Source organism: Amblyomma americanum, chromosome 1 (genome assembly GCF_052857255.1).
Source record: "Amblyomma americanum isolate KBUSLIRL-KWMA chromosome 1, ASM5285725v1, whole genome shotgun sequence".
NCBI classification, from domain to species: domain Eukaryota; kingdom Metazoa; phylum Arthropoda; class Arachnida; order Ixodida; family Ixodidae; genus Amblyomma; species Amblyomma americanum.
Window position 1 is genome coordinate 297,935,930 of NC_135497.1, and position 27,461 is coordinate 297,963,390.

Sequence of the window (27,461 nt, forward strand, 5' to 3'; positions counted from 1 at the left end):
GAACAGCGCTGTTTTCGGCCATCTGCTCTTTTGTCTTTGCCCTGAACTGCTATTCAAAATTTAAGAGCAACATAAAAAATACCTACCATCCCTTGTAGTTATAGTAATCAGCTGCGTCTTTCTTGGGCGGTGAGATGGCGAAGTGGCAGCCGTCTAGTGCGCCGATGGCCTGCGGGAAACCAGTGACGGCGTAACATTCGCGCAAGTGCTCGGCCACCTCCGCCTCCCTCGGCATGTGCACCCAGGCGCCTTCGAGAACGTCAACGACTGCTCGGCAGAACTCCCTGTAGACAATGTTCACAGTAGAGCGGCCGATGCCAAACAGGTGTGCTACTGTCCGGTCCTCGGCGCTGGAACACAGGCGGTACAAGCCAACGGCTACGCGTTTCTCCAAGGAAATTGGTTTCCGCATGTTCGTCACTTCCCGCTGCAAAACGCACTGAAGCGATTCCACCAGATACCTGAATGTGGCAGGACTCACGCGGAACGCTTGCTTGAAATGACATTCACCCAGGTTAGGTAGTGTGTCTTCAAACCAGTTTTCGTTTCTTGGGAAGGCCCATCGCTCACGGATAATGCCTGATGAGGTGGAAGCCCAAACAGCGGCCGACGTGAACGTATTGGCCAGCAGACGCAGCTCCAAATCTCTCGTCCTCTTGGCGCGTTCTTGAATCGCAAGCTTCAGCCGCTGCAACCGGTTTCGGCGCTTCATTCGTAACAGCTCTAGAACAAGCAATGTTCGCTTGTACTGTTGCTCATCAGCAACTGTCAAGAATTCGGCACCAATTTCGCAGCCCTCCATAGTGCCGGCAGCGCGGGCGGCATGTACGGGAGGGATCGTGAGCGGCTTTGAGCCTGTCTTGCTTTGGATATTTCAGTGGATTGCTTGTTGACTATTGCTGCCGCAAGGCGTTGCGAAAAATTTTTAAAGAGTATATTAATGTGTAACAGTGTGATACTAGCAATAAACATAAAATATGTGTATGAAAAGCTTGATTTGTAACGTTCTGCTGTCATAGCAGTTAGCCGATGGACATCGCCATCATTTGCAAATGCCATTTTGTGTACCCGTGTAGAACGGGAACGCCAGCAGGCAATGACATTCGTTGTGAATGTCATTCGCTGCGAATGACATTCAACGTCCCGTGTGACAGGGGTATTATACGTGAATGACCTCGGATTCCTAAATTTGAACTGCATGCTATACCAGTTTGCTGATGACACCGCACTGGTAATGGCACAATCCAGTTTGGAAAAAGCTCCATTCGCTCTTCAATCGGATGTTCATAAATTTATGAAGTGAACTGGTACAAGGATAATTACATTTTTCCAAATAGCTCAAAAACAAAGCTCATGTGTTTTCATAATCCCTACAAAAAACTGAATGTGCTAAGGCCAATATTTCTATATGCTGAAAAATGATGTGTCACACTAGAATATAGCAGTTATGTCTGGTACTTAGGCATTGAATTTAATCCTATTTTATCGTGGTGTAACCATGTGAATCTTATTTGTAAAAAGCTACGTAACTGTTGCAGCGCAGATGTATCATATAAAAAGCTGCACAGCTGTCAACATAAGAAGAATATTATACCAGTCCTTAAGGGAATCACAGTTACGGTATGATATTACGCTGTACGGCTTTTGCTCAGAAACAGTAAAAAAGAAAATTAACTGTATAATTTATAAATGTGTCCAAAATGTCTTGTATGTTGTGCTATTAGAGGGTAAATATAAAGACCTATATAGGGCAGCAGGCCTCCTGCCAATTGAAGAATTCCAGAACTATACCATCTATGCCAGGTTCTATTACGATAATATGTTTAAGTCAGAGAAGCCAGAAGCAAGTTCACCTTAAGAAACATAGAACGATTCAGCGTCCCCAGAATTTATAACAAGTATGGCAAATGGTGTGGAGCTTACTATGTGCCTGCAATATTGAACAAAGTATCAGATGTCGATATCAACCATACATAATAAAAAAGGTGAAATGATTGCTAAAGGATGTTTTCCTTAAAAATCTATGAAAAGTTTTGCACTTTATCATTAAATGCTTTATCATTAAATGTACGTTGTATGTTTGCGCATTTACTATTTCAATTTTTTTTATTCAGGTCTCTAGAGGTGTAACAATATATATTGGCCTTTTTACTTTGTTTCTTTATGGAATTTTCCCGTGTCTGTAGAGGAGCTAAAGTGTATCTGTGTATGTTTACCCTGTTCGTTACTCACAAAATTCCATCTGTCCATAGAATAGCGATGGTAACACGTCGCGCCTGTGTTACAATGTACTTTAAATGGACCTTGTTCTTTACTCACGAAAATCCCCTTTCCATAGATGGTAACATGTCACGCCTGTTTTACAATGGGCCTCAATAAGAATAATGTCAAGCCAGTGATTTCGTTCCGCGAAAGGTACCACGAAATCATGTGTATTCCGCAGGCTGCCGGCGCCGCAGACAAGCAGAACAGTGCTTAAGCGGTGCGGGGATGTACGCTTTGTGAGCAGTTAGAGAAAATAATCAATTATTATTATTATTTAGTTAACAGGAATTTCGTCATTTTAATTAACATAAAGCCAGAGCATTTCCTCGCGTGACCTGATCGCGGTAACAGTGCGTGTTTTGCACACCCCACTTTAGCTGGCCGGGATTAGCGCCAGCAAAATAATCTGATTGGAATAACAGAATCATAATAAGAAACAGTAATGCGTTATCCGTCAGCATTGTATGAAATGCAGCTAAGCAACAGCGAATCTTGGATGTGGCGTTCAAAGGAGAAAAAAAAGTGTTTCCCACCGGTATCAGCTGTACTTCAAATCTGTCTACGGTGAAAGGTGGGATAGTTAGTTGTTCGAACTAGAATGCACAACGGAACCACGCAGACGAAAAGTGGGACGCACAGGAAGCAATAATCCGCGCCCTGCCGTGTCTGTTTTATTTCCATGTCCCTCTTTTCGTCTGCGCGGTTCCATTCTAGTTCAAAGAACTGCAGCATAGGACTACAATTCGCTTATAGTTAGAGCATGGCTGGAACGAACTCTCGTGCACTCTGGCATAAAAAGCGGCCCTTCCTGTCCGCGCCGCGTGAAAAAAGGAAACGTGCCCGAAGTCGAGTGTTTTCCTGAGGACTGCTGGGAATTTTTGGCCGATGGCGCAGCTGCGCATGCGCGCTGAGACGGCGCCCAAGAAATGCATAGTTCGCCGTACAAGCACAGTGAACACAGGCATATTTCATTGCGACAAATCGCTAGTGCCACGACTTTTTGGTCCCGTGACTGGCAGTTTCCTGGACCCCATTTTACTTCTTGTCACATTTTCGTCGTGCGACTTACCGAGACTCGGAGAAGCAAAAATTACGTGTACGCGGCTGGTAGGGCAATCGCTCTTACACCATCCGCGCCTAAAAAGTACGCCACACTCGGTGAAAATTGTAGCCAGGGGGCCAGACCACTGATCGCCTCGACAGCTTGGACCGCGGTTTTCGTCCAAACACTCACCGAGGCCTCGAAAAAAGCGAATGATATGTGGCAGAGTAATACGGCTTCGCGGACGCACTATTTCCGCAGCTTCCGTAGCGTTGCCTGTATGCGTGAAACGGAGGATAGCGAGGGGAGCCGTCACGTCTGGTGCGTCTGGCTTCAAAAAAAAAAAAATGCGACGAATAACGGCATCTCGAAAGTTATTTCTTTCCTCCATGACAGGCCCGCCGCGTGGTTAGGACGCTCGGCTACTGATCCGGAGTACCCGGGTTCTCACCCGACTGCGGCGGCCGCGTTTCGATGGAGGCGAAACGCAAAGGCGCCCGTGAGCTGTGCGATGCCAGTGCACGCTAAAGATCCCCAGGTCGTCGAAATGATTCTGGAACCCTCCACTACGGCAGCTTCCTTCCTTCCTTCTCTCAGTCCCTCCTTTATCCTTTTTCCCTTACAGCGCGCGGTTCAGGTGTCCGCCGAGATGCAAGACAGATACTGCGCCATTTCCTTCCCCAAAAACCAGTTTTAATTTTGTTTTCCGTGACAGTGGGCCAGTGGCACAATTTATTGTAGCGTACCAACCGGTTTCAGGGGATACTAGGGGGGGGGGGGGGGGCTACTCCAGGTTTCGGTGTTAAGCGCGCGCTGTTTGAATCGTTCGAATGCTAGCACGTGCTACCCCCTCAGCTGTGATCGGCGTCCTAATAGCGTTTTTTTTCTTTTTATGTGATCTATTATTTAGCAGTGAAAACTATTTTTGGTGTTGTAAAATTAGGTTGCAAGTCGTCTTTACCAGCCATCCGCCGCAGCCTTTTTCCAACGGTGCCATTCCAGAAAAAAAAAAAAGACGCCAGATGCGTTGTGAAACTAATTTTTAGTTTTCTCCGTATAAACAAAAAGAGAAACTGATATATTTGGCGTCGTCATCTGGCACACCATTAATCTCGTTTCGGGCTTCTTGGGCGTCCATTGTTATGGCATCACGGCACACAGCAGTGGTTGTCGCTCCCACCGGGCAGCGTTGGCTGGAAAATGCAAATTAGGAGCAAAACTGCGCGAACATGCGAAACGTGCGAAAGCGGCGAAGCGACGAAATTACGAACACCGAGAACACGAATCTCGCATGCGAAACATTGATGCACCTCATAGGGTATCATATACTACGCGGTAAAGACATCTCCCAAGGATTTTCAAGCATCCCTTCATTTTCCGGCGTTGTCCCCTGGACTACGCGTTTTGTTCGACAAAACATTTGGCACAAGGGTGACCACCTTAATGGCTCTCCAAGCCAGACGTTCACAGAATGCCTCCTGTGCGGACTGAGAACAAATGCGCAGGTGCAATGGGCGTTTTCAGTTGCGCAGTAGACGGAGTTTTCGACGCACAAGTTTCTCACAAGTTTCTGGTTATTGAGCTTTTAGTCCTACGCGTTACCTTCTTTGCCGGCTGTTTTGAAAAGCGCACTCCCGTGCTATCGTTACGAGAACGCTTGCCTTCAACACGTTTGCACGTTTTGTCAAGTCGACCATATCCCCCCTTCCCCCCTTCAACGAAGAAACGAAAGAATTTATGCATTATTGGGGTCATAAAAAGCAGCAAGCCCTCGTAGGAGTCAAAGCGAAACTACCCTCCCCGAAACAGCAGCCGCTAACTGCGCATGCGAGGGTTTGGGCCTCTTTAACCGCCCTGGTGGACGGAGATTTCGAACTAGCAGCCTCCAAAGCTAAACGGAAGAAAGCATTGGAGGCACTTAGATATCTCTGAACTGCGAGAAGGCGAAAGCCGTTTGCGACTCATTGCACTGATTTGAATTTGCCGCGCTTGAAATGATTTCACGACAGAGGAGAAGAGCAGCTCGCGCGAGCGTGGCAGAGAGATCGCGTGGCATCGCGATGTCACGTGACCAAAAATGTAATGGACGGACGCGAGTATATGAACCATTAAAGGCTATCGCCTTAAAAGGAAGACCACCGCATCGAAGTGGCAGGAAAAGATCTGCCAGCACGTGTTGCTGAGACACTTGTCGACGTGCCCAGCAACGGCTCCTGTTAGAAAACGGCTCCTCGAAGAGGTGCGCCTTCGGTGGGACCGCGAGTGTGATAATGAGAAGTGGACTATGGACAACCACCACACCGGCAACCTCTGCGACTACCTCAGCGAAACTGGACTTCATTCCTTTTAACTTTCTATCTCCTGCATTTCACTTCCCCTTTCTCAACTTATGCCTCATGGCACACTTCTCGAATAATAAAAAAAGTAAGCCGCCCAGCCGTGACTCCACAAAGTGATTTAGAACCCTGTGAAGTGCAACCACCGTGCTCAGATAACGACCGCAGAAACACCATCAGACAGCTAGCCGAGAAGGTAAATGAGCTCACGGAAAAGCTCGAACAGAAAGAACAGGTAGAAACCGAAAATGCCAGGCTCCAGGAAAGGCCCAAGGCGGTGACGTGTTGTCCTGCCCCCGGTCCCACGGACGATGGTACCGTTCCCGGACCCGCCACTAAAATGCCAGAGCAGCTCTTGCAGGCTCCAGACATTTAGAACACAGTCGGAGAGGTCATAAGAACAGAAATGAAGTCAGCGGACAAGAGGCCTTCCCGCGAAATGCGGGGTTCAGACCGCAAAAGGGGCGCCGCACCCCTCGCAGAACAACACCAGAAGCGCCACGCCACAGACGCGGCTAATAGCGATCGCGAATCGACCTTCAGTCATAACTGTGACCTCTAACAAATCACAGCAACAGGAACAATTATAAGTTTGGCACTGGAATTGCAAGAAGCCTCCGGCTCAAAGCTAGCCACTTGAAATGCCACATACAAAACACTCTAGTTAAACCCTATGTTATCTGCCTACAGGAGGTCGGATCGATGCCCGGCATCCAGAGGTTTCTACCCCTTTCAAGGGCACATATCGGACGTAACGTACCCAGCAGAAGTCTCACCCGAGCACGCAAACCTCGTTAAAATCCTTCCTAAGGAAATAAATTTCAAAAAGAGCCTGTGCATTGTAAACGTCTAAGCAGCCCCCCCCCCCCCCCCCCCCTAAGAAAAAAGGGTGGGGCCCTATAGCTTTCCTGACGCCATTAAGCTAACATACGATCTTGCTGGCAGTAACGCACTACTGGTGGTAGGGGATTTCAACGTCCGACACAGGGATTGGGGCTATCGGCAGGACTCGCCCAAAGGGAGGGAGGCAGATCTTATAAATTTCCTCGGCATGGAGCTTTTCACAGACTCCACGTCACCCACGAGAATAGGTAGCAGTGTGCAGGGTGACACCTGCCCTGTCCTCACTCGCGGCAAAAGCATGACGGGTATCACGTAGCTACACACCGAGATCGATCTTTGTAGTGACCACAGGATAATTTGGATCGCAATCCCATAGCCAAAATGGGAAAAGAACCAGGACACAAGAACGAATATATTTTGCACGTAGATCACTTACCTGGAGCAAGCGGGAGCAGCACATAACGTGTGGACTCTTGCTACAACAGACCTTTGTAAACTGCTGAAAAGCTATTGTCTTGACAGAGGTTGTACATATATAGTTACAGGCCCAATTTCCAAAGGTGGAGTAAGGTTTTGAGGGTTTAATTTGACATTAGTATCCACCCAAGCGCAGCCATACGGCTAAAAGGGAAGTAATGAAACCATGGAATCCCGCTGTTTATGAAGAAAGCTCCGGGGATCAGAGCTAACCAGGACTGCTAGCAGGACAGCAGGGAAGGTGGGGGGGGGGGGAGAGAACGGAGTTTGTATTAACGGTGTAGTAAGGTTGGTTTGGTTTTAGGAACGGAAATCGCGCAGTAACTGTCTAGGCACTTCGCCTATTAGCATCTACGCAAGAGCAGTCATATGGCTACAGAGGATGCTGAATAATTACTCCTTTATTTACTTACAGTTAATCCCTGCCCCTATTGCTCACTGGAACTGGAGTCATTTCATTTACTGTCGGCCAGTTGTGAACAAAGCAACGCAGTGATGCCGCAAGCACAAGCCACTTTATTTCAAAGTTCGAACAAAAACAAGATGCATCAAGCACCCTTCGATGTCACTGCACACACACAAAAAAGGAAAATGAGTGCGACCAGTCTGCCCTGCTGCTGAAGACCTGAAACAAAACGTGGAAGCATACGAGTTATGCCACCGATTCAAATTGCCAGCTTGCATGCTGACAAAACAGCTTCCCGCGCCGGGAGCATCAAGTAAAGCGGTGAAAAAATTTTAGAGCGAACACACGAATAACATAAGACGCATGATCACAAAGGCTGCACACAATTACATCGAAAGACATTTCGAAAGACATTCTTCTGATCTGTACATGATCAAATTACCCCGGGGCCAGTTTTTGCAAGTTTAAATACTCGCGGATTTCATGCATTCATTGCTAAGAAAAATTGGAGGAAACACAAGATCCGTTTTAAGGGTTTGACGCGATAGCGTAACCGTTAACGTCACCTATAGCTGGCCCACCAGCCTCCAAAAGGTTGCTCTCTGGAGACCACCTGCCAGAGCCATGCCCGTCATTTTTCGCTCATGACGCTGACAACGCAAATACCAGATTTTCTGGAAAAAGGGAGCCTTTAACGTTATCACGTTATTTTCACGAGCTTTCGCTAAGTGCAAGAGGCAGGCCCTCACCTCTTCCGCGAGTGTTTCATGCTTCTATGATGCGCCCACGCAAGCATTGTAGCGAATTTCGAGAGAAACGCGAAAAATTCAAATTTCAGAGGCTCCTGTGGGGTGAAATGATAGCTGTAGGCAACCTGAAGTTTGCAGCGTCAGTCGCAGTGCTGTAACAGAGGCCAGCGAGAGGACCAAGCATTCTTTGAAGAAGTGGGCACCAAATTTTTGGCAATGTGCTTTTGATCTGGTATACAAAAACTGCAATGTGAACTCAGCTTTGTTGTTTCAAGTGATTGAAATTCTTACACTGAACTGTTGCAAAGTCAGGATGGCAGCAAATGAACAATGAGCTATATATTAGTTTTTGTATGCTTCACAAGATCTGGTGCTCACTTGTGACATCACAACAGTCTTTCGACTGCTGAAAGCGAAACTGAAACTGCATGGAGTGAATTCAGTTATAAATAAGGCGCTGAGCGTAGGCGAATTTCATGTGGTGATTTATTTGAACTAATTGTATGTGTGTGTTTGGTTTTATGGTGCATAAGCAGCTGAGGTTGTCATGCACAGGGTTGGCAAGATCTCACTGTTGCGCTGTTGGACAACTGGTTCTTTTAAAAAATCTATTTCCTGGCGACATTTCCTTCTTTTACGAATCTCACTAACTACTTGTGACAGGTCTCCTACTGTATTCTCTCCTAACAACAAGCAAGGGTGGAAAGGGACGTGTTTGTGGCGAAATTTTAAGTTTCCTGCATAAAAAAATATGGACGCCACATTCACAAAAAGGATTTTCTTGTTTCATAATGGCGTAAGCATCATTCGCAAGCAAAAATACGCAATGAAAATTTCGGTGAGTACAGTAAGCGAGCCTGTTGTGCTTTTACATAACCATATGCCAGTTTCCGTGCTTCGTTGAAGCCATCAACTGGCGTGCGCCAAGTAGCTGCATAGGCTACGTCGAGAGTACCTGAGCAAGCAATGCAAACACGTAATCTGAATCCCCTCAATGAACTGAAAATAAAGAATTGAAAATTGTTGTTTTGAGGAAAGAAAATGGCACAGTAATTGTCTCTATGTTGCGTAATGATGGGTTGCGCAAAGGTAACATTCACATGAAAGAAGACAAGGACTGCGCTTGTCCAGTCTTCTTTCATGTGAATGTCGTTTTTGCACAACCAATCTTCACGCTACGATGAACCACCTTGCTGAATCACATATATCGCTGGACACCGAAACCGCGCCGTAAAGGAAGAGAGGAAGGAACAAAAGGGAAAGGGGCGCCGTAGTGAAGGTCTCCGAAATAATTTCCACCATTAACTTCTGAAGGATGCCGCTCACCTCCTATACTGCCCATACTTTCGACATCAGGCCCTCCCATTGGTCGGATGCCGTCCCGTGCTTTCACGCGCTTTCTTCCTCCCTCTTCACCCGCGGTGCCAAAAAACACGAGCGGGAGGAAAAACGCTAAGGCGCCCGTGTGCTGTGCGATGTCAGTGCACGTTAAAGATCCCCAGGTGGTCGAAATTATTCCGGAGCCCTCCACTACGGCACCTCTTCTTCCTTTCTTCTTTCACTCCCCCTTTATCCCTTCCCTTACGGCGCGGTTCAGGTGTCCAACGATATATGAGACAGATACAGCGCCATTTCCTTTCCCCAAAAAACCAACCAACCATGCAAGCACTGATGTCATACGTAGTGTGATCATTACGGAGAGTGTTCAGGCATAGCCTCCTCTATTTTTTTCATGCCTGCTCAACCGTGGGGAACGCCATTGGTAAGCGCCGTTCGCGCTAGTACGCGAAGCTGCCAACGAGTGGCGCGCGCAGCCCTGGATGCAGCAGACGACGCGGCAGGAATAGCAAGCAGCGTAAAACGCGGCGCGCAATTCTGCTACTGTGTATACTCCTCTCATTTTAGTAAGAATGATATGCGGGCAAGGATCGTTAAACTGCTAAGTTGTTTTTGTTAAGCCATGTGCACATGTAATTTAATAACAGCTGCTCATTGAGGAAATTATAAAAGCGGCGACCGGGCATAAATATCGAACGTTGCTGCAGTACCGAGAATTCCTCAGTTTTCTCCTTTATCGACGGTAATTATTAGCGTGCTTCTTTGTACAAAACACGCATTCTCAGCACAAGTTGTATCTGATCCAATATATAAGCAGAAACATTAAGGAAGCATTTTTGCGAGCGATGAGTGAATGAAAAAATTTTTACTGTCGTAATTAGAATAGAACATACATGCGCAAAAAAGTTTTCACAACTTTAACATCTTTCTAGATAGAGGCTTTGATGTGAGCGGCTTTACTACGTTGTTCCTGTCAGTCACTGATAACGCATAGTTCGTAAAACAGGCCGAAAAACTTTGTGCAGATGAGTTTCAGAAGCTGGCTGTGATGGTCATTGCAAGCAAGCTCACATTTCAGTGCTACATGTTCTGCAAGAGCATCAACTGCATTGTTGACGGCAGCTTGCAGGGGTTTTGATAAGAACCTTCTTTTGTTCAGCAACACCTCGACGTAGTTCTTGAGGGCGTACAGAACATACACAAACTGCGTTGAAGGATAAAGGAGACCTCCTTTGTCCTGATGACGGATCAAACTGTCACTGGGCGTAGATGAGGCTGGTCATGTGAGAAGAGCATTGCAGTTCCTGCAATCAATTTTTTTCTTGAACAACGCGAGCCAAATAACCTTCTAACATTGCAAATGCTGCAGTGTCCGGCGCTGGCAGCAACGTTTTCTGTGTCCTCAGAAGGTCTTCGAGGAGACTTTTCGCCTCCGGTGGGAAGTCGTCCACGCGCTGTGTGACTGCAGGTTTGTGTGTACTGCTCAGGGCTCCAAGTGCTTGCCTTTACGTTTCTATTACATTGCGATCTTGGCAAGCAGACACTAAGCCAGTTTTCAAGGCCTTCTCTACGCCAGCGAGTACCGCTCTAGCGTCTGTCTGATCATTGCTTCCAGCAGACCGCCTTAACCAGCCAAAAAATGACTCTATGGGGTCCGAAGAAAACTTTCTGGTCAAAACAAACTTGAACCCTTCATTAGCAATGAGGTACTTGACGCATTCCACGTTTGATTTTGTTGTCATCACAAGTGCTTGATACGTTTCCTTGCTTAGGAACCGTTTCGCTTGGCAGTTACGCCGCATGTCTTGAAGAAAGCTTAAGAAGGACGTTGTCAGCCAACTCAGGCGCCCATCATAGACAGAGTCATATTGTCTGCTGTCTGGCATTTTCTTTATGAATGTGCTGCACGCAATTGCTCACATCCATTAGAAAGAAACCAGCGGTGCATCGTACCCATAAATATGACAGTTGGACCCACAGCTGCAAAGCTCATGTCACACGTGTGTCCTGCTTGTTCCTCGATGAGTTTGAGCGCAGCAGTGACCGGAGGTGAGAGGACCTGGACAGCCCTTGAAACATTCATTTTCTCAATGTTTGACGGAAAGATATGCTTACGCATTAAAAAACAAACAGGTTTCACGATGCTCCCTTGTTGCATCTTGTAGAGGTCTTTGAGGTGGGAGGAGGAAACCTCGCCGTCCTTACCGAGGTCACGGGCAAGGAGTTGGGATCTCACGTTCTTAATTATGTGACATTGCTCGACCGCAAGAAACAACTTTCGTGTCAGATCTTGAAGGTACTGTATGCAGTGCGTTAAATTTCCATTACACAGCAGTTGAAAAGCAAGAACGTTGATTTTGTGATTATCGGCCACAATCCGTACAATCTTAAAGCAAATTCTTTCCACTTCTTTTAGGACGTACTTTATAAGGGAAAACAGGTACTGGCAAGTGCAGTTTCTCGTGAAGAAATACCCCACAGGTACCTGGATGCACACTGAAAGCCCTACTAGCACAAAACACTGAAGTCAGTTGGCTAAAACAGTATCACTACTGGCTCTGTCTTCCGTGCTCTTCCCCAGGTCTGCTTCCCCCACAAATGAATCTCTCTGCTTGTTATATTGAAGCCCCTGCTGAATTCGCATCTCATAAACTACTAACGAGCACACCTTGGCCTGCTCGGCTTTTAAGCCCGTTACCTCCACCTCAAGGCGTTGCTTAACAAGGGATGTGAAGCCTACCTCGCCTGAATTGGCTCCGAGGAATCTTTGCTAAGTAGAGCTGCATGCCAGTTTTAGGAGTCTTTCTTTGCGGACGTGCTCATATGCCCGTGTTGACAGGTTGACAGGTTCCTTAAAATTATGCAATGACGCACAACAAGCTCGGACCAGGTTGGCATGATTTTTGAAAAGTTTTTGACTTGGTCGACCAGAAGGCTTGCACCTAAGTGCTTTTCACTCGCTGCTTTGACGACGCCAGCAAAAGCAGCAAGATGACAGTCCTCTTTCAGTTGCCTTAGTTCTTCTTTGCACTTGTCCACTTTTTGCTTCAGTCGCTCTATTCGGGTTTTCAAGTCCCGCTCTTTTCGTCGCCACTTCTGGCGTTCGACAACAGAAATAGAACTGCGGATGTGAGCCTGTGTCACCTACTTTTTTGCAGTGCTCGGAGTTGAGGCTTCCGGCTCGACCACATGCTCATTGTTACTGATTGGGTCATCCATGTTTGCAGAGCTTTCAAGTGCAGGAGACAACGTAGTTGGTGGTGGAGACTGACCGACGACGTCGGCGTTGCGACAAAGGCACCTTGCATCTGTCTGCTTGGAAGCAGCACGAATCAGGGCTTGGGGGCACGGAATGGACACCTTCCCATTTTCACACAGCAGCATATCGCTGCGCGGTCTCTTCGCAGGTGGCTGCATATATTGCGGATAGTCCAGAAAAATGCTTGGAGTCGCACCTCTTTTCAGCTTCCGGGTTTTGCATCCTTCCTTGTAGTCGCTTGAAAGGAAATGCTTGCTGCAGACGACTGAATAACGAGATGTGGTATTCGGCACCCAGTTCTTTCTAGAAATAACTTTTAACCGCTGTGCTCTTAGTTCGTTGCCACTTGGAATCTCGTGGAAGGAAATATCTTCGGTCTTCTGCTTTGCGCCAGGCTTACATCCCGGCACACAGCAATAAGCCATAGCACATATTAATTTAGGTTGAAAAAATGCCAACTAAGAAAGTCACCAACCACGGTGTTACAGACTAACCTACACGGTTTCTTCGTCAGGTACGTGTGACTGTGGGCGAGTTGCAGAGAGAGCGCCCCTTCTTGGGTTAAGCCGCTCTGTCCCTTGGCGGCACGTGGTGCAACCTGAGGAGCAATTGTGCAACACTGGATACCCTGGAGCATGGTTAAAGCTGCGAGTCACGTTGTAGGACTATGGTGAAGTTCACTGGGAAGATGCAGAGCGCAGTCCCTGTTAATATACACGTATACAGCGGGGAGGTTTCCCTTTGTGCTGTTGATGTTGTTCGGGGTCGTTTGAAGGATTCCAGGAAACGCGTGTTTGCTAACTTGTTCCAGCTCCGAGTATGCTGGTTTCGTCGAAGTTGATTGTGTGCCTTAGGAATGTTCGCTTAGAGGACTGCGCTTTCTTGCATAGTTGCCTACGTCGTTTTTGTGTTGCCGAATTTTTCTTTTATATATTTTTTGGTTTCGCCGATGTAGCAATTGCGTCGACGCAAGGAATTTTGCAGATAATGCCTTGGGCTATTTCTCGCCGTGGCCGATTTGGGGAACACCCGGTGAGCAAGCGCAGCAGTGCTTAAAGATTTGGCCGAACCTGGAGACTCCCTTTTCTCAGGATTCGGGAGATGGTTTCGGTTTCGCATTTTTGTAGTGGCATTGGCTGTTATGCGTTGATTTCTCGGGGCAGTGAGCACAATGCATGTTCCCTCAGAGTCAGCCAGGGAGTGTTCTGTGATCGCGCTCCTTTCCTTGTTACTACGAGGCATATGAGCAAGGTTGACTTCGAGAGAACCATTGCAAAAATTTGAAAGAAGAAAACACAAGAAAAAATTTGGTGTCGAGGCGCTCGGCGCTGCTGACTCACAATAAACTGGCGTTAATTTTCCAGATATAAAAGAGCGGTCCTCTTTGTTGTAGCCATGAATTGGTAGTGGCTTAGGACGAGTTGGACCTTTGCGAAGTAGGCAAAGCCCACGTTTATTCCGCGGCCGCCGAAGCCCCTGCATGCAGCCGGCCGCAACTACGCACACGCCCGTCCATCCAGGGCTGGCAGCGCCGCCCCGCGGAGGAACACGGCGGAGTCAGACGGCGCTTCAGCAGTCTTTGACCAGGCACGGAAAAAATAGAGGAGGCTATGGCTCAGGTCCAGCATCGCGTAGGGGGAACCACGAGCGACAAGGGAAGAGGAGCAGCCAAACAGGAGAGAAGAGATTGCGCGCTACCTTTGTCCGCTGAGGGGCGTTAGTGGAGTTAGCATCGCATGAAAATTCTGAAGCCTAGTCTTAAAATGTATAATGGAAAGCATCATGGGAAAGGCCCTCTCGTGAAAAGGCAGCGGTAGCTCCTAGCAAATATTCACTTTCGCTTGCTGCGCAGCGAAACGCCTGTGCTTGAAATTTTTTTGAGACGCGCCTTGGGCGCAATCTATGTAACCCGAGACCACCTCGATACAGTACGGTGCATGCACGGTCACTAAAAACGCCACTAACCAAGCCATGGCTTGCAGTCCGGCAACTATCAAGAGCCGCGGAACGTGCCCTGCCACTGCGCATGCGCTGATTTATGCCGACGTGGAAGGCAGGAGCGCTGTGAACGGGAACGTGGCGCCATCTGGCGAACTCAGTGCGAACTGCGTGGTAGCGGTACGCGCTTCTGGCAAACTATCTACTGGATGATACGAGGGCTTTACCGCCCACACCCATCCACAGAGTTCAGACACGTCCGTGGGGGCAGGCAGCAGCAGCCGCCACTCACCTGAATCTTGAGCTCGTCATTCTGCAACTTGGCGTTGCCGACACCGTTGCGGGCCTGCACGGCCTCCACGGGCGCGGCCGTCGGCGCAGGCAAGTTGGTGGGCGAGCCTTTGGTGGGCGCCACAGTGCGAGCCCTGTTGCTGGTGGTGCCCTCGCCGCGGGTGGTGACGTTGGCAGTTCTTCTGGAGCGACGCTGGGGCGGGGGCGCGGCCGTCGGCGAAGGCAAGTTGGTGGGCGAGCCTTTGGTGGGCGCCACAGTGCGAGCCCCGTTGCTGGTGGTGCCCTCGCCGCGGGTGGTGACGTTGGCAGTTCTGGAGCGACGCTTGGGCGGGGGCGCGGCCGTCGGCGAAAGCAAGTTGGTGGGCGAGCCTTTGGTGGGCGCCACAGTGCGAGCCCTGTTGCTGGTGGTGCCCTCGCCGCGGGTGGTGACGTTGGCAGTTCTTCTGGAGCGAAGCTGGGGCGGGGGCGCTGCCGTCGGCGAAGGCAAGTTGGTGGGCGAGCCTTTGGTGGGCGCCACAGTGCGAGCCCCGTGGCTGATGGTGCCCTCGCCGCGGGTGGTGACGTTGGCAGTTCTTCTGGAGCGAAGCTTGGGCGGGGGCGCGGCCGTCGGCGAAGGCAAGTTGGTGGGCGAGCCTTTGGTGGGCGCCACAGTGCGAGCCCCGTGGCTGGTGGTGCCCTCGCCGCGGGTGGTGACGTTGGCAGTTCTGGAGCGAAGCACGGGCGGGGGCGCGGCCGTCGGCAAAGGCAAGTTGGTGGGCGAGCCTTTGGTGGGCGCCACAGTGCGAGCCCCGTTGCTGGTGGTGCCCTCGCCATGGGTGGTGACGTTGGCAGTTCTGGAGCGAAGCTGGGGCGGGGCCGCTGTGACCACGCGCTCCTGCACCACTTGTGCGAACGACCTCTGGGCGGTGCCATTCAACGGGAGCGCCGATGGGGCGGCCTGCGAGCGTCCGGAAGGTCCTTCCGGACCAAAGGGAAGGGAGTTAGTATCACCGATATCGGCAAGGTTTACCAATGCGTGACCATTTTTGCTAACATGGCATGACCGAACAGCTCCGAGCACTAACGGGCGATTCACGATTGCGCAGCTGCAAGAATGGGCTATGCATATGTTACGTCGCTGAAGCCGTGAAATCTCGCCTTCTGTAGAGCACCCGCCTCGGATTTGGGAGGTGGCGGGTTCGACTTCCGCTGGTGGCCGGTTACCCACCCGTTTCCTCAAAATAGGCACAAGCTATACCCCGGCATGGTGCTCGGCTTGTTAGGTTTGCATGGCGTGACAAAGGAGCCTGCGTCTTCAAATTCTGTCACTTTGGGCTTGGAGACACATCGAAAATACGCTAGATCTTGCATTCGGTCAAAGCGCACTTTGGGTTCAGCTCAATTTTTTTCTGAAAACCAAATAAAAATCGGGGAAAGTTGTTGAAACAGGTTAAGCTAATCCATTAGGTAAGCCTGTCGAACGAAATATGGCTTTGAGAGCAAGGTAGCAGGGGCCTGATCGGAAGCATCGGCGACGCGCCGCGCAGTGGTTAATGTATGGCAAGGAGACAAGACTAGTTGGCACGGCCATTGTGAACCTATTCACTCGGGGATTCGAGACCCTATGGATCAAAACCCAATATACGTCTACACCATCCGACGCGTCGGAGTGACTGCTACCTCGGCTACATTCGAGCGCGAATAACAAGACTTGTTACTCCCTTTACACCCATTGTAGCGGGCTCGCACAGGAGCAGCGGCAAAGGCGCGAATTTAAATGAAAAAGTGCACGGCAAAGCTCGTCGCTTCATCGCGACCAAACAAGGATCGCTCGCCTCAGGCAATATGTAATCACGTACGCGTCGCGCGACAGGCCGGTAGCACTAACCTAGGGGTTAGGCCTGGCGCGTTCCCGCAAGCCGACCTAAAATTAGTTGCGAAAAAAAAGCGCCATCTGCAATTTTCATGTCCGCTGAAGAAATCTCGCGGAAGAACGTCAGCATCGCGAAAACCTAAGACGTAATCAGCTTCGGTTCAAAGCGAATCGCCACTCTGGCTAAAATAGCCATCGCGCGCGGGACATCATGATTTCGTTGCGCCCAGAGCCGGCCGCGTCGTACCAAACGGACTGGGCGGCGCGGTGACCGTCTGCGGACGTGAAGTCATCCTAAGCCATCCAGTCAGAGGGGTAGCCCTACAGCCAGCGATTCGGATGGCGGACCCGTGGCCTCCGTGATAGGCTCGGGCGGCGCGCCGTGCTCAATCACGGAGGCCACGGCGAGCCATGGAAAGCGCCTCCGTGATAGGCTCGGGCGGCGCGCCGTGCTCAATCACGGAGGCCACGGCGAGCCATGGAAAGCGCCTCCGCGATAGGCTCTGGCGGAGCGCTGCGCTCTATCAAAGAGGCTACGGCGGGCCGAGGAAAGCGCTCACCTCTTCCGCGGCCTAGTGGCCGCGCTAACGGGCCTAGTGGAGTGGTTGCGCTAACGGGGCGGTCTCCATTGGGGACAAGGAACGTTTGTGGGAGCCCAGATTTGCGACGAGGGGGGACTCCTGGACAGTTGGGTGGGTGGGGGGGGGGACAGGTCACCTGAGCAGCGATGCCACAGCGACCTACCCGGCCGATGAACGAGCTCCTGGACCGAGTCGGGTGGAATTAAGGTGCCTCGCGCCTCCCGGATGGGCGCAGCCGCCGGGCCTGGCCAATGGGGGAGCGAGCCAGTTTTGAACCCGCTCTGGGACATCACAGACGAGGGAGGGAGGGGTGCGGGGCCGAGCGCGCGCGGTCATGCCACCGGCTCGTGGTATGCGCTTCTTCGTTGTCCTCGTCTCGGAGGTACAATTTGGGCAAGTAAGATGAAGCAAGGTTGGAGTGGTTAGCGCTCGGACCACGGTTAGGAGTCCTGCCAAACATCGTGGCCCGCGCGGTCACGTGTGGCTCCGCACCTTCACTTATGGCGTCACGGCGGGTGGACAAAGGAAGGGACTTCCTAAGCTGCGATTAGAATAGCTTAATTATAACCAAGAAGAATCAACGAGTTTAACTTGAAAGTTTGTCCTTTTGGGATTCTCAGAGAACACCGTCCGTGAGGCTATTCTACAGCCCTGCTGTTTACACGTATGTATAGTTTGTAATAAGTGACCAGGGTGCATGATTTGCTTCTTAGTTGCACATTTGAGAACTTAATTATCTCATCTACTAAGCTCTAAATCACTGTAAGGTAAGGACAGCCCTGGTCCTCACCGTATAAGACCACTTGATCTTTACAGAAGCTGTAAAGGCTCTACTATGCGAGCGAGAAGCAGACCATGCAGCCTAGTTACTTTTGGCAGAGACTGTAAGTACCCTCGCGCCCTATGGAGGGGAAGGCAGGCCTCATTTCCTCAATTTAGAGTCCCTCTAATAAAGCCAAAAGCAAATAAAGAGGTGACGGAATGCCTGCCTCAGCAAATTTGTCACAGGCATAAATCAACCAAAACAAATGAACAGGGGCTAAAGAACAGACATCAGCAAATCCAAAATGTCATATCAAATGAAACGCTAACCATAAAAGAAAAAAAACTGTCACGGTTTAAACTTGGTTAAGCCCATTACAGTGCGAAAGTATTCCCAAATCTCCAAGGTCAAATTTTGGCAGTTGCCCGGACAAATTTGGTGGTCGCCATCGTACCGGGCACCATGAATTGTGTTTGGACATCGATTTTGGTCTAACTCGGCCAGTCAAATTTTAGGGGTAGGCCGGGCCAAATTTAGAGGTTGCTGTCATGTTCGGCGCGGTCAGTTAATAATAATTGGTTTTTTGGGGAAAGGAAATGGCACAGCATCTGTCTCATATATCATGTAAGGGAAGGGATAAAGGAGAGAGTGAAAGAAGAAAGAGGTGCCGTAGTGGAGGGCTCCGGAATAATTTCGACCACCTGGGGATTTTTAACGTGCACTGACATCGCACAGCACACGGGCGCCTTAGTTTTTCCTCCATAAAAACACAGCCGCCGCGGTCGGGTTCGAACCCGGGTCAGTTACGGCTAGACATCGATTTTGGTCCAAATCTGCCAAGGAAAAATTTGGGGGTGGGTGGGCCAAATTTTAGGGGTGGCCCGGGCTAAATTTGGAGGTCTCCATCGTGTTCGGTGCGGTCAGTTATGGCTAGACATCGATTTTGATCCATATCTGCCAAGGTCAAATTTCGGGGGTGGGTGGGCCAAATTTTAGGGTTGGCCCGAGATCAAGGTCAGAGACCATGCCACCATGGTGGACCAGGGTGGTCATGGTGAACCTTGTAGACATAGAACACCATATGTTGCCTATAGTAATGATAATGCTATGGTAGGCATAAACAGTGGTGGTCCAACTGCGCCATTTGCACCATATTGCTACAATTCTACTTGTCTGCGCCTCGCTGCGCCTAACGAAGTGCAACTTGCGCCAAGTGTGCCAAAGCGCCACCTTTGCCTTGCTAACACAACCGTAGAACGCTTATAGCTTCTATTTGGTCTTGGTCTGGCAACCAGCCCCAGGCATGCCGATCAGACGCTTGTCAGGCTATGGCCTGTCCCTTGTCGATTAGTTTCCCGCGCGTTCGTCCAGCGTTGAGCAACGGGAAATTTCCAACACACAGTTCGGGGAATGAGCAAACGTAAGTATGGTCTCTTCATTAGGCGCTTGCGTTGTTGTCGCGGAAGCTGTTATCGCAAAGTTGAAACGAGCCGGTGATTACATTGCAGCGGCCAAAACAAGTTGTCGGTGAATCGCATCGTGCAAACGTATACTACCGCATTGGTACTAAAGCGACAGCGAAGCAAACATCATGAAACGACATAGTCTGCACCATATATAGCGTGAAGGAGTAGTATTATAAAACAATGTATTCGGCGGCACTTTCATGGGATTAGCACCGGGCAGGTCGGCATCTACAAGCGAAAACATTTCTGATCTTGTTCGCTCGTAGCTGCTGATCGCTTGACTGAGCCGATATCGTCACTAGGCGCTTTGGAATTAATCACCGACGCTCACTAGCCGCAATATTTTTTTATAGTCGCTCATCGCATTAATTGTATACCAAGAAGAAAATACGCTTATATCTGCGGCACCATCTGCTGCATTGCGAGCACAGGTTGGGTCGCCTGCGGTCGGTAGCCGTGTACTCAGCTGAGCTCGAGAAGTATCGGAGCTCTCGTTCGTGTTTAACGTTTGACAGTGGATATTGTTTTTCATAAAATGCACAATTTAGGCATCGCTTTATCTAGCGGAACTTATTTTGCTTGAAAGGAGCTGCAGCCGATGTTCGCGTTGCCGGCGGCGGAGGCGCGCAAATTCGCGGTAGTCTAGAGTTACTCTATAGGCTCACTTGTACAGTAACTCTACGGTAGTCGATTGGCCCGTCGGTTGTGCGGTGCGCCAGCCGAACTTTGGACACCTCTCGCGCGGCAGACGTCTACGGCACTGCAGACTGGTTCTCCGTTACGGCGTTTGCCGCTAGCGTGTAGGGTACATTAGTTTCAGACTACAGTGAAATGCCAGCTCATGTAGGTCGCGTACTACTGGAAGGGTTGATAGTCTTGTGACGGCGTGTTGCTTTTGCTGCGCAAGAATTAATATGACGTTCAAGTGGTAAGAAATGGCGTAGAAGTGGTAAGAAATGTTTACTATTCAAATCTGCTGTCCGCTCAGAGCTATTCAGAGAAAGCCAGGAAGTCCTAGGTATTCCTTCGCATGTGTTTTTGCGACATGTGTCGAACAGGTGGCTCACTTTACAAGAATCACTGTGCCGTATTCAGGAGCAATTTGATGCCATTAAGGACTACTTTGAAAAAGCAAACAACACTGGCCAGCGGTCTGCCACCCATATTCTTCATAACAATCTGGCTGGGGCATTCTTGCAGAAACCACTCTATGCTAAGATAATTTTCCTGAAGAATTGTGCTGAGCTATTCACTGGCTTCCAGAAGCCGATTCAGAAACAAGAACCACTTTTGCGCATTCTTCATGTGGAATTGCTGTTATTAGTTCAGCGAGTTCTTAGCCGCTTCTTATGCAGTGAAGCCTACCAGGGCAAGACTGTTGATGATCTGAAGAGCCTTAACCTGCAAGACTCCACACTGTGGAAGACAAAGCCCGAGGTGGGTATGGATACAGATGATGCAATGCGGACCTGGGACATCCCTGAAAGAAAGCGTTTGCGGCTTTGGGCCCACGCTTTTTACATAGCATGCTTATAAGACTTGCTGCAAAAGCTACACCTCTTCAAAACAAACTGCTGCAACATGCAAGCATTCTTGGCTTGCACGTCACAGATGTAGACTCGGAAGCCCGCTCACTGCAATACCTTGCTTCAAAACTGCCACAAGTGCTACATCTGAATGAAGTGTGTCCATTAATTGACGAATGGTACATGCTTCAATCCGATCCAGTTAACAGCACTGAAGTTGCAGTGCCTGAATGGATTGACAGCTCATGGGGAATCAACGGAAATCAGCTGCTGGTGAGCAAAAGTACCCACTGCTTGCAAAACTCGTGAAAGCCCTCCTGTCTCTCCCGCATGGTAATGCAGGTTGCGAGAGAGGGTTCAGTATAAATAAGCGTCTGCATGAGAGCCGTGCCTCTTTCTCTCTTAATAGCCTGAATGGACTACGGCAGGTTAAGACGTATTTGCAAAGGTACAACGGGGATGCCACCAAAGTATTCCTGTCACCTAAGCTGGTCCGATGCGTAAAGAAGGCAAGGACATGCTATGCAGTTAGGCTTGAAAAGGAAAGTCAAGATTCGGAGGTGACGAAGCCTGCAACCACACAGACCCAGCCCAATGCCATTACAGTGGAACGAGTGAAAAGGGCTTAAATGAGGAGGTTGCCTCATGCCGTGCATTACTTAAACACGCAGAAGAGACAATCTCTACTGGCTTGGCTCACAACAGCATGGAGCAGGTCCAAAGTGGGCAACAGTTGTTAGCTGAAGGGAATGCTAGCCTGGCTACTGCACTTCTCGAGCTTGACGAGCTGAAAAAAAGAAGTAGCAGAAGCCACTGACGGAAAGAACTTTCCATATTTTCATTGTGCAATATGTGTGGCTTAAATAGATAAAATCATTATTTATGTTTTAATGCTTATTTTACAGTGTAAACAAGACGTGCTCAGATGGTGCATGTAGGCACTATCTGAGCATTTCTAGTCACTTTTGTATTAAGTTTTATTGCATAAAACTGTTCTCATTAGTGTAAAAGTGCTATTTACATAGGCAAATATGGTCTGTTTGCAACATACCATGGTTTCCTGCTGTGGGCACACGAGCTAGATGGCTGCGCTGCGTCAGTCTCTCTTGCTTGTGTCCATTTGCTGTAAAGAAATAGTGAACAGTTGTGCAGAGTAGTAATAAGCTGCACCAAATGTCATACATTTGCTTTTCTCCTGCTCCAACTGATCCAAAACGTTTGTGCTACACAACTGCTACAAAATGCTAATGTGGCTGCTCCTAAATTGCTACAAAACAGTCTTTTTCCTGCTCCAAAAATTGCTCCAAATCTGAGATTGGCTGGACCACCACTGCATCACAAGGTAATTTCAAATTCATCCGGAGACAATATCAGATAGTTTTGCACCAAGTAGCGCTTTTGCTTAAAAAGGCACGGTATGTCTTGACAGGCATACCAGCTACAAGTCACGTCTGTGGGCATGTGCCTACCACAACACACACACACACACAAAATTAACAGCTACAGGATCTGCAGCTCGCATGTTGTGTTGCGTACACGAAATAGAACAATGAAATTGCCACTGACTTGTCTTCCCTGTAATGGGACTACAATCTGAGAGAGGCGGCAAGTCGTGAATTTTTGAAGTACCAAACTAAATATGCTACCATGGAACTTACAGAAGCAATACCCAGTGCAGTGTTAATAGGCTTCCACCATATGGCCAGGACCTGAAGTGATAGAACCTGTCTGAGTGGTGTGAGCATGTGTGGTCAGCGTTAAGGGCTAGGCTAGATTGGAAGCTAGTGATCAAGTGAACACACACGTGTTAAATAATGCCCCATAAGTGACAGCATATAAAATAAGAAAATGATAACCGCAACGATTAGCAGTCTGTTAACAGTCCATTCAAAGAAAAAGGAACAAGCTCCCTCGCGCCACAAGTTCTTATGCACCAAAGTCGCTACAGGCCGAATCAAACACAAAAGTAAAAATTCTCATAGTGAGTAGAGAGAAATTATAGGGAACAACACAAGGTGAAATTTCCTCTACGAACAGTACGCCACATTTGAGATTGCGCATACTAATGACTTGTAGGCACTTTCGCTCAATTCACCTCCATAGTGTGAACAGCATTAACCCAGCATAGTATGATAGCCCGACACGAATAAATGCCAAGTGTGGCGCGTCTTACCGCAGTAGCAATTTCCCCACGAAAGTAAGCTTAAGTAAATCTCAATAACGACAAAGTCGGCGCTTCTACTCACTACGAAAAAAATTCCTTTCAATAACTGCAAATCGCAAGCAAAAGCTCAAGCCACGAGCGGCTCTTCCACCGGTGGAACGCCCCAGTGTCGCCACGTCAGCGGACGGCGTTCAAAGTGTGTATCAAACATAACAGCACCGACACCGCGAAAACTTCAAAAGAGCAGTGACGCGAAACTCTCACAACGTATGCACTGCACAGTTTAGCTGGCTGCACTCGAGTCTGAAAACCCGCCCAAACAAGCGGTCAAGTTGACTGACTCGCTGCCGCGACTAAGTGAAAACGGGGTACCGAAGTGCAAAATTCTCAACCTCTCGCCTCCGTGGTTCCTGGTATCGAAAAATCACGAACCGCATGCAGTGCGAGGGTCACCTGAGTCGCTTTGGGACTTTAAACCAAACCTCATAAACCAAACCTAGCTGTCGGTTCCAGGGCATGCCCACACATTTGGAACGCATTACCACGTTCTTAACCTGCGTCTCGGAGGACCCCCCCCTTGGTGAGCTATCACGAAAACCGCGCGGGAAATTAAAAAAAATAACGGAAACTACTTACTGCGGCCTCGAGTCGCGCCATCCTTCGACATCCTGTGTTCTCCTTAGCGGTGACGCTGCCTAGCCCACGACGAGCAGAGGTGGTAACGCGCTCGATGTGAGGACGCTGATGTCAGCTGCGCGCAGCCGCTGGCTTTGTCGTCGCTACCAGGCGCCGGGATGGACTGGGAGCCAGACGCTGAAACGTCTCGGAACCCACAGAGTCTGATCTGGAACCTGCGCCAGATGGAACGAATCCGAACAAGTCGGACGCTCGCCGCTTTCAAACCTCTCCAGCTAAGCGGCGACAATGATTTAGCCTGAAATGGCCGCTCTTCCTGTCCGCTACTGGTGGCGTGGCGTCGCGTTCTCGTGACCTACTCGTGTCGCAACGCCATTGGCTCAAACCCCCCGGGGAAGACACCTCCTTTCATCGCGTTCTGCCACTGCCAAGTAGACACGAGAAGAGCGCGCGTTCGTGTGTGCGCGTGTGCATGCGTCGGTGTGTACACGAGTTCCTAGAGTACATTTCAAAATCCGTCCATCGCCAACGACCAATTGTATAAAGTAGCTTAAACTTGCGCCGCCTATGAGCCAATAAGATAACTGTTTTCGCGACTGTGGACAAATCTAACTAGCGTAAAGCAATTCATTTGAAAGCCAGTGGTAGCAGGACCATCCCCAAATTTTGATATTTTGAGACTGCGTCTTTTGGATCCCAAAAACTTGGAATCTGTCGAAAATATCGCATTATTAACTAAGTTGTGGCGAATTGTCGCATACATAGCCGCGCATTTTCAAATCAGGCGCTGCGGCAATATTTCCCAGACGGTTGACGCGAATTCGAGACGCACACGATCGCACGTCGCGAAGGGAGAGCTAAAACATCGCGGCTCAGTGGCGCTTGTAACGTTGAGTGCGTTCCGCACACTAGATAGGAAGCGCGCCCACCCTGGCTGATAGCAGTTAAATTGATGGTTGATCGCTACTGGTTGGTCAGCCATTGAACGCTGCAGTGCCGCGTGTCTTCCACAACGTTGTCAGCGCTAATTCACGCAGCCCACATCTCTCTCACCACCGCCACGTACCCCAAAGCGCGATTGAGGCGTCCACTGACCCAGAAAGCCAGTTATGCCCCCTTCCTTTCCTCAAAACGCCAATGAACGCACGCTCGGTTTCGGCGAGGCGGCGGCGACTGAGTGACGTCATAGTTGTCACGTGGTTTCTCCTCGGTTCAAGGTCAAACGCGCGCGCACACTGCGAAGAAGCTACGGAGGATAGTAGTAAAGCTGTCCCTTTAAGAGCGCTTTTTGAAGCGAAAAGCTTCACTACACCAGCTTTTCGAGCCTGAGCGGGGCCGCAAGTTTGACCTTTAATGTAGCTAGAGGTCACAGGGGCCGCAAGTTTCACCTTGAATGTAGGTAGAGGTCAAACCATGAGCATAGATGATGGTAGTCAGGTTCGACACATGACGTCAGCTACACCAGCGGCTGTTAAACCAACTATCTCGACTTTGACCTTGACCTCTGACACTGACCTTCGGCCAAGCGGGAGTGCCGGCATCACATAAAACTGAAAAAAAAATGGTTTTTGGGGAAAGTAAATTGCGCAATATCTTCCTCACATCTCGGCCGAAACCTGAACCGCGCCATAAAGGAAGGGATAAAGGAGGGGGTGAAGGAAGAAAGGTGCCGTAGTGGATGGCTCCGGAATAATGTCGACCACCTGGGGATCTTTGACGTGCACTGACATCACGCTGCACACGGGCGCCTTTGCGTTTCGCCTCCATCTGATCGCGGCCGCCGTGGTCGGGTTCGAACCCGGAAACTCCGGATCAGTAGCCGGGGGCTCAGTGGTTAGGGCGCTCGGTTACTGATCCGGAGCTCCCAGGTTCGAACCCGACCACGGCGGCCGCTTTTCGATGGAGGCGAAACGCAAAGACGCCCGTGTGCTGTGCGATGTCAGTACAGCAGGTTAAAGATCCCCAGGTTACAGTGGTAGTATTCCAGCCACTGTACCCAGGTGGTCGAAATTGTTCGGAATGGTTTTTGGGGAAAGGAAATTGCGCAGTATCTGTCTCACATATAGGCGGACACCTGAACTGCACCGTAAGAGAAGGGATAATTGAGGGTATGTAAGAAGAAAGCAAGAGGTGCCGTAGTGGAGGGCTCCGGAATAATTTCGACCACGTGGGGATCTTTAACGTGCACTGACATCGCACAGCACACGGGCGCCTTTGCGTTTCACCTTAATCGAAACGCTGCCGCCGCGGTACTCCGACCGTGGTGGCGGGTAACCCGACCGTGACGGCAGCGTGAAAGTGGGTTCTCCATAAAACGCCGATGGACACTGATGCGTTAAGCGGAACGCCAGGTGTGATCGATGCGACGGCTGCCGTGGGGAGCACGTGGCTACCAACGTGACGAGCACCGCGCTAAGCAACGCTAGCGTTGCCGGTGCAGCCGCGCATCTAGCAGCGGGGTTGCGAGTGCAATCTCACAGGGGGTTAACAGCACGTTAAGGCGCGCTCACACTAGCGGGAAGCTTCCCGCAGCGGCACAGCGTCAACGTCGACGCTGTCTCGCAGCTCCTCGGTATGACGCTCACACTGCGCGCGTTTTCTCGCTGCGGTTGTCTTGGAAGAGAGAGGAGGCGCTGAGGGAGGACCCGAACGAGCAGAAAGAGAAGGCGATAGTCACGTGACACGAGAGAAGACTGGAAAGCGTACACTTTTCTCGCGTCGTCGTCTTGATCGTCTGCTAGCTCTCCTCCCGTCGCCCTTTTTGTCTCGAGAATGGCTGGTTCGAACGATGAGCTGTTGGCTACGGTAATCGTACTTTATTTGTTTGTTCGCTGCTTCTGCACCGTCGCTTCGGCACCGTCTCAAGTCGCATGTCCATGCTGGCAAAGCAGCCGCCGAGTGCCCGGCCGGACGCGCGCAGCCTCCGCCTCCGCCGATGGGGTCACTGAACTGGGACCGACGTCACGGTTCACGGTCGGCGCCCATTGGCTGTTCTCGTCAGCGGAACGGGAAAAATAGGTACCGGACCCATCGCTCTGCGGGACGGCAAAGGAGGCTGTCCGCGGGAGAAAAACCGGCTTGTGCGGGAAGCGGCGCGCGGAAAACGTCCTGCGTTGCGCGTTTTCCCGCTAATGTGAGTGCGCCTTTAAGCACTGTCCCCAAAGCACTCGTAACGTTGCTCTAAAGGTCGTGCCCAAGACCATCGCACGTCTGATTGCAGTCACTGCTTCTACCCTTGCGGTAGGTGTTATGGTCGCGAAGTTTATGTCGTTTCGAAGAAAGCAAGATGTTTACCAGATGCAAAAAGTGCTGCTACTGTGTGTCAGTATAACTATCAATGGAAACCGCCAGTCGCTCGACCACGAACGTAGCCAGGGAGATTAAGGTTTTTAAACGAAAAGCTTCGGTACGCCTGCTTTTCGAGCCGTCAGCGGGGCCGCAAGTTTGACCTTGAATGCAGCTAGAGGCCAAACTAAGTGACGCCTGTCTCATTAATCTCGGTGAACGCCCGAGCCGCGCCCGTAGTTAG

General features: G+C 49.9%; 2 protein-coding genes and 1 pseudogene across 5 annotated transcripts in view; 1 reads left to right on the forward strand and 2 right to left on the reverse strand.

Moving 5' to 3' along the window:
• LOC144115266 (uncharacterized) overlaps nt 1-27,461 on the forward strand; it is a 339,847-nt gene that overhangs the window by 200,649 nt on the left and 111,737 nt on the right. The window lies entirely within an intron of this gene.
• On the reverse strand, nt 7,482-24,658 carry LOC144098245 (uncharacterized). Its single transcript, XM_077630739.1, has 4 exons — nt 23,933-24,658; nt 22,184-22,255; nt 14,946-15,901; nt 7,482-7,588 (listed from the first exon to the last, which is right to left on the reverse strand). The coding sequence occupies exons 1-4, from the start codon at nt 23,961-23,963 to the stop codon at nt 7,529-7,531; spliced, it is 1,119 nt and encodes a 372-aa protein (XP_077486865.1). The 5' UTR covers nt 23,964-24,658; the 3' UTR covers nt 7,482-7,528.
• Nucleotides 10,366-11,539, reverse strand: LOC144098236 (uncharacterized; annotated as a pseudogene).

Excerpts from the sequence above, each read along its gene's own strand:
- LOC144098245 (XM_077630739.1), bottom strand. The coding sequence starts at position 23,963 with ATGTCGAAGGATGGCGCGACTCGAGGCCGCA. Across the intron at positions 22,256-23,932 it reads TGGCGCGACTCGAGGCCGCA|CAAATGGACACAAGCAAGAG; the intron begins GTAAGTAGTTTC and ends ATTTCTTTACAG. Across the intron at positions 7,589-14,945 it reads ATGACGAGCTCAAGATTCAG|GTCTTCAGCAGCAGGGCAGA; the intron begins GTGAGTGGCGGC and ends GTTTTGTTTCAG.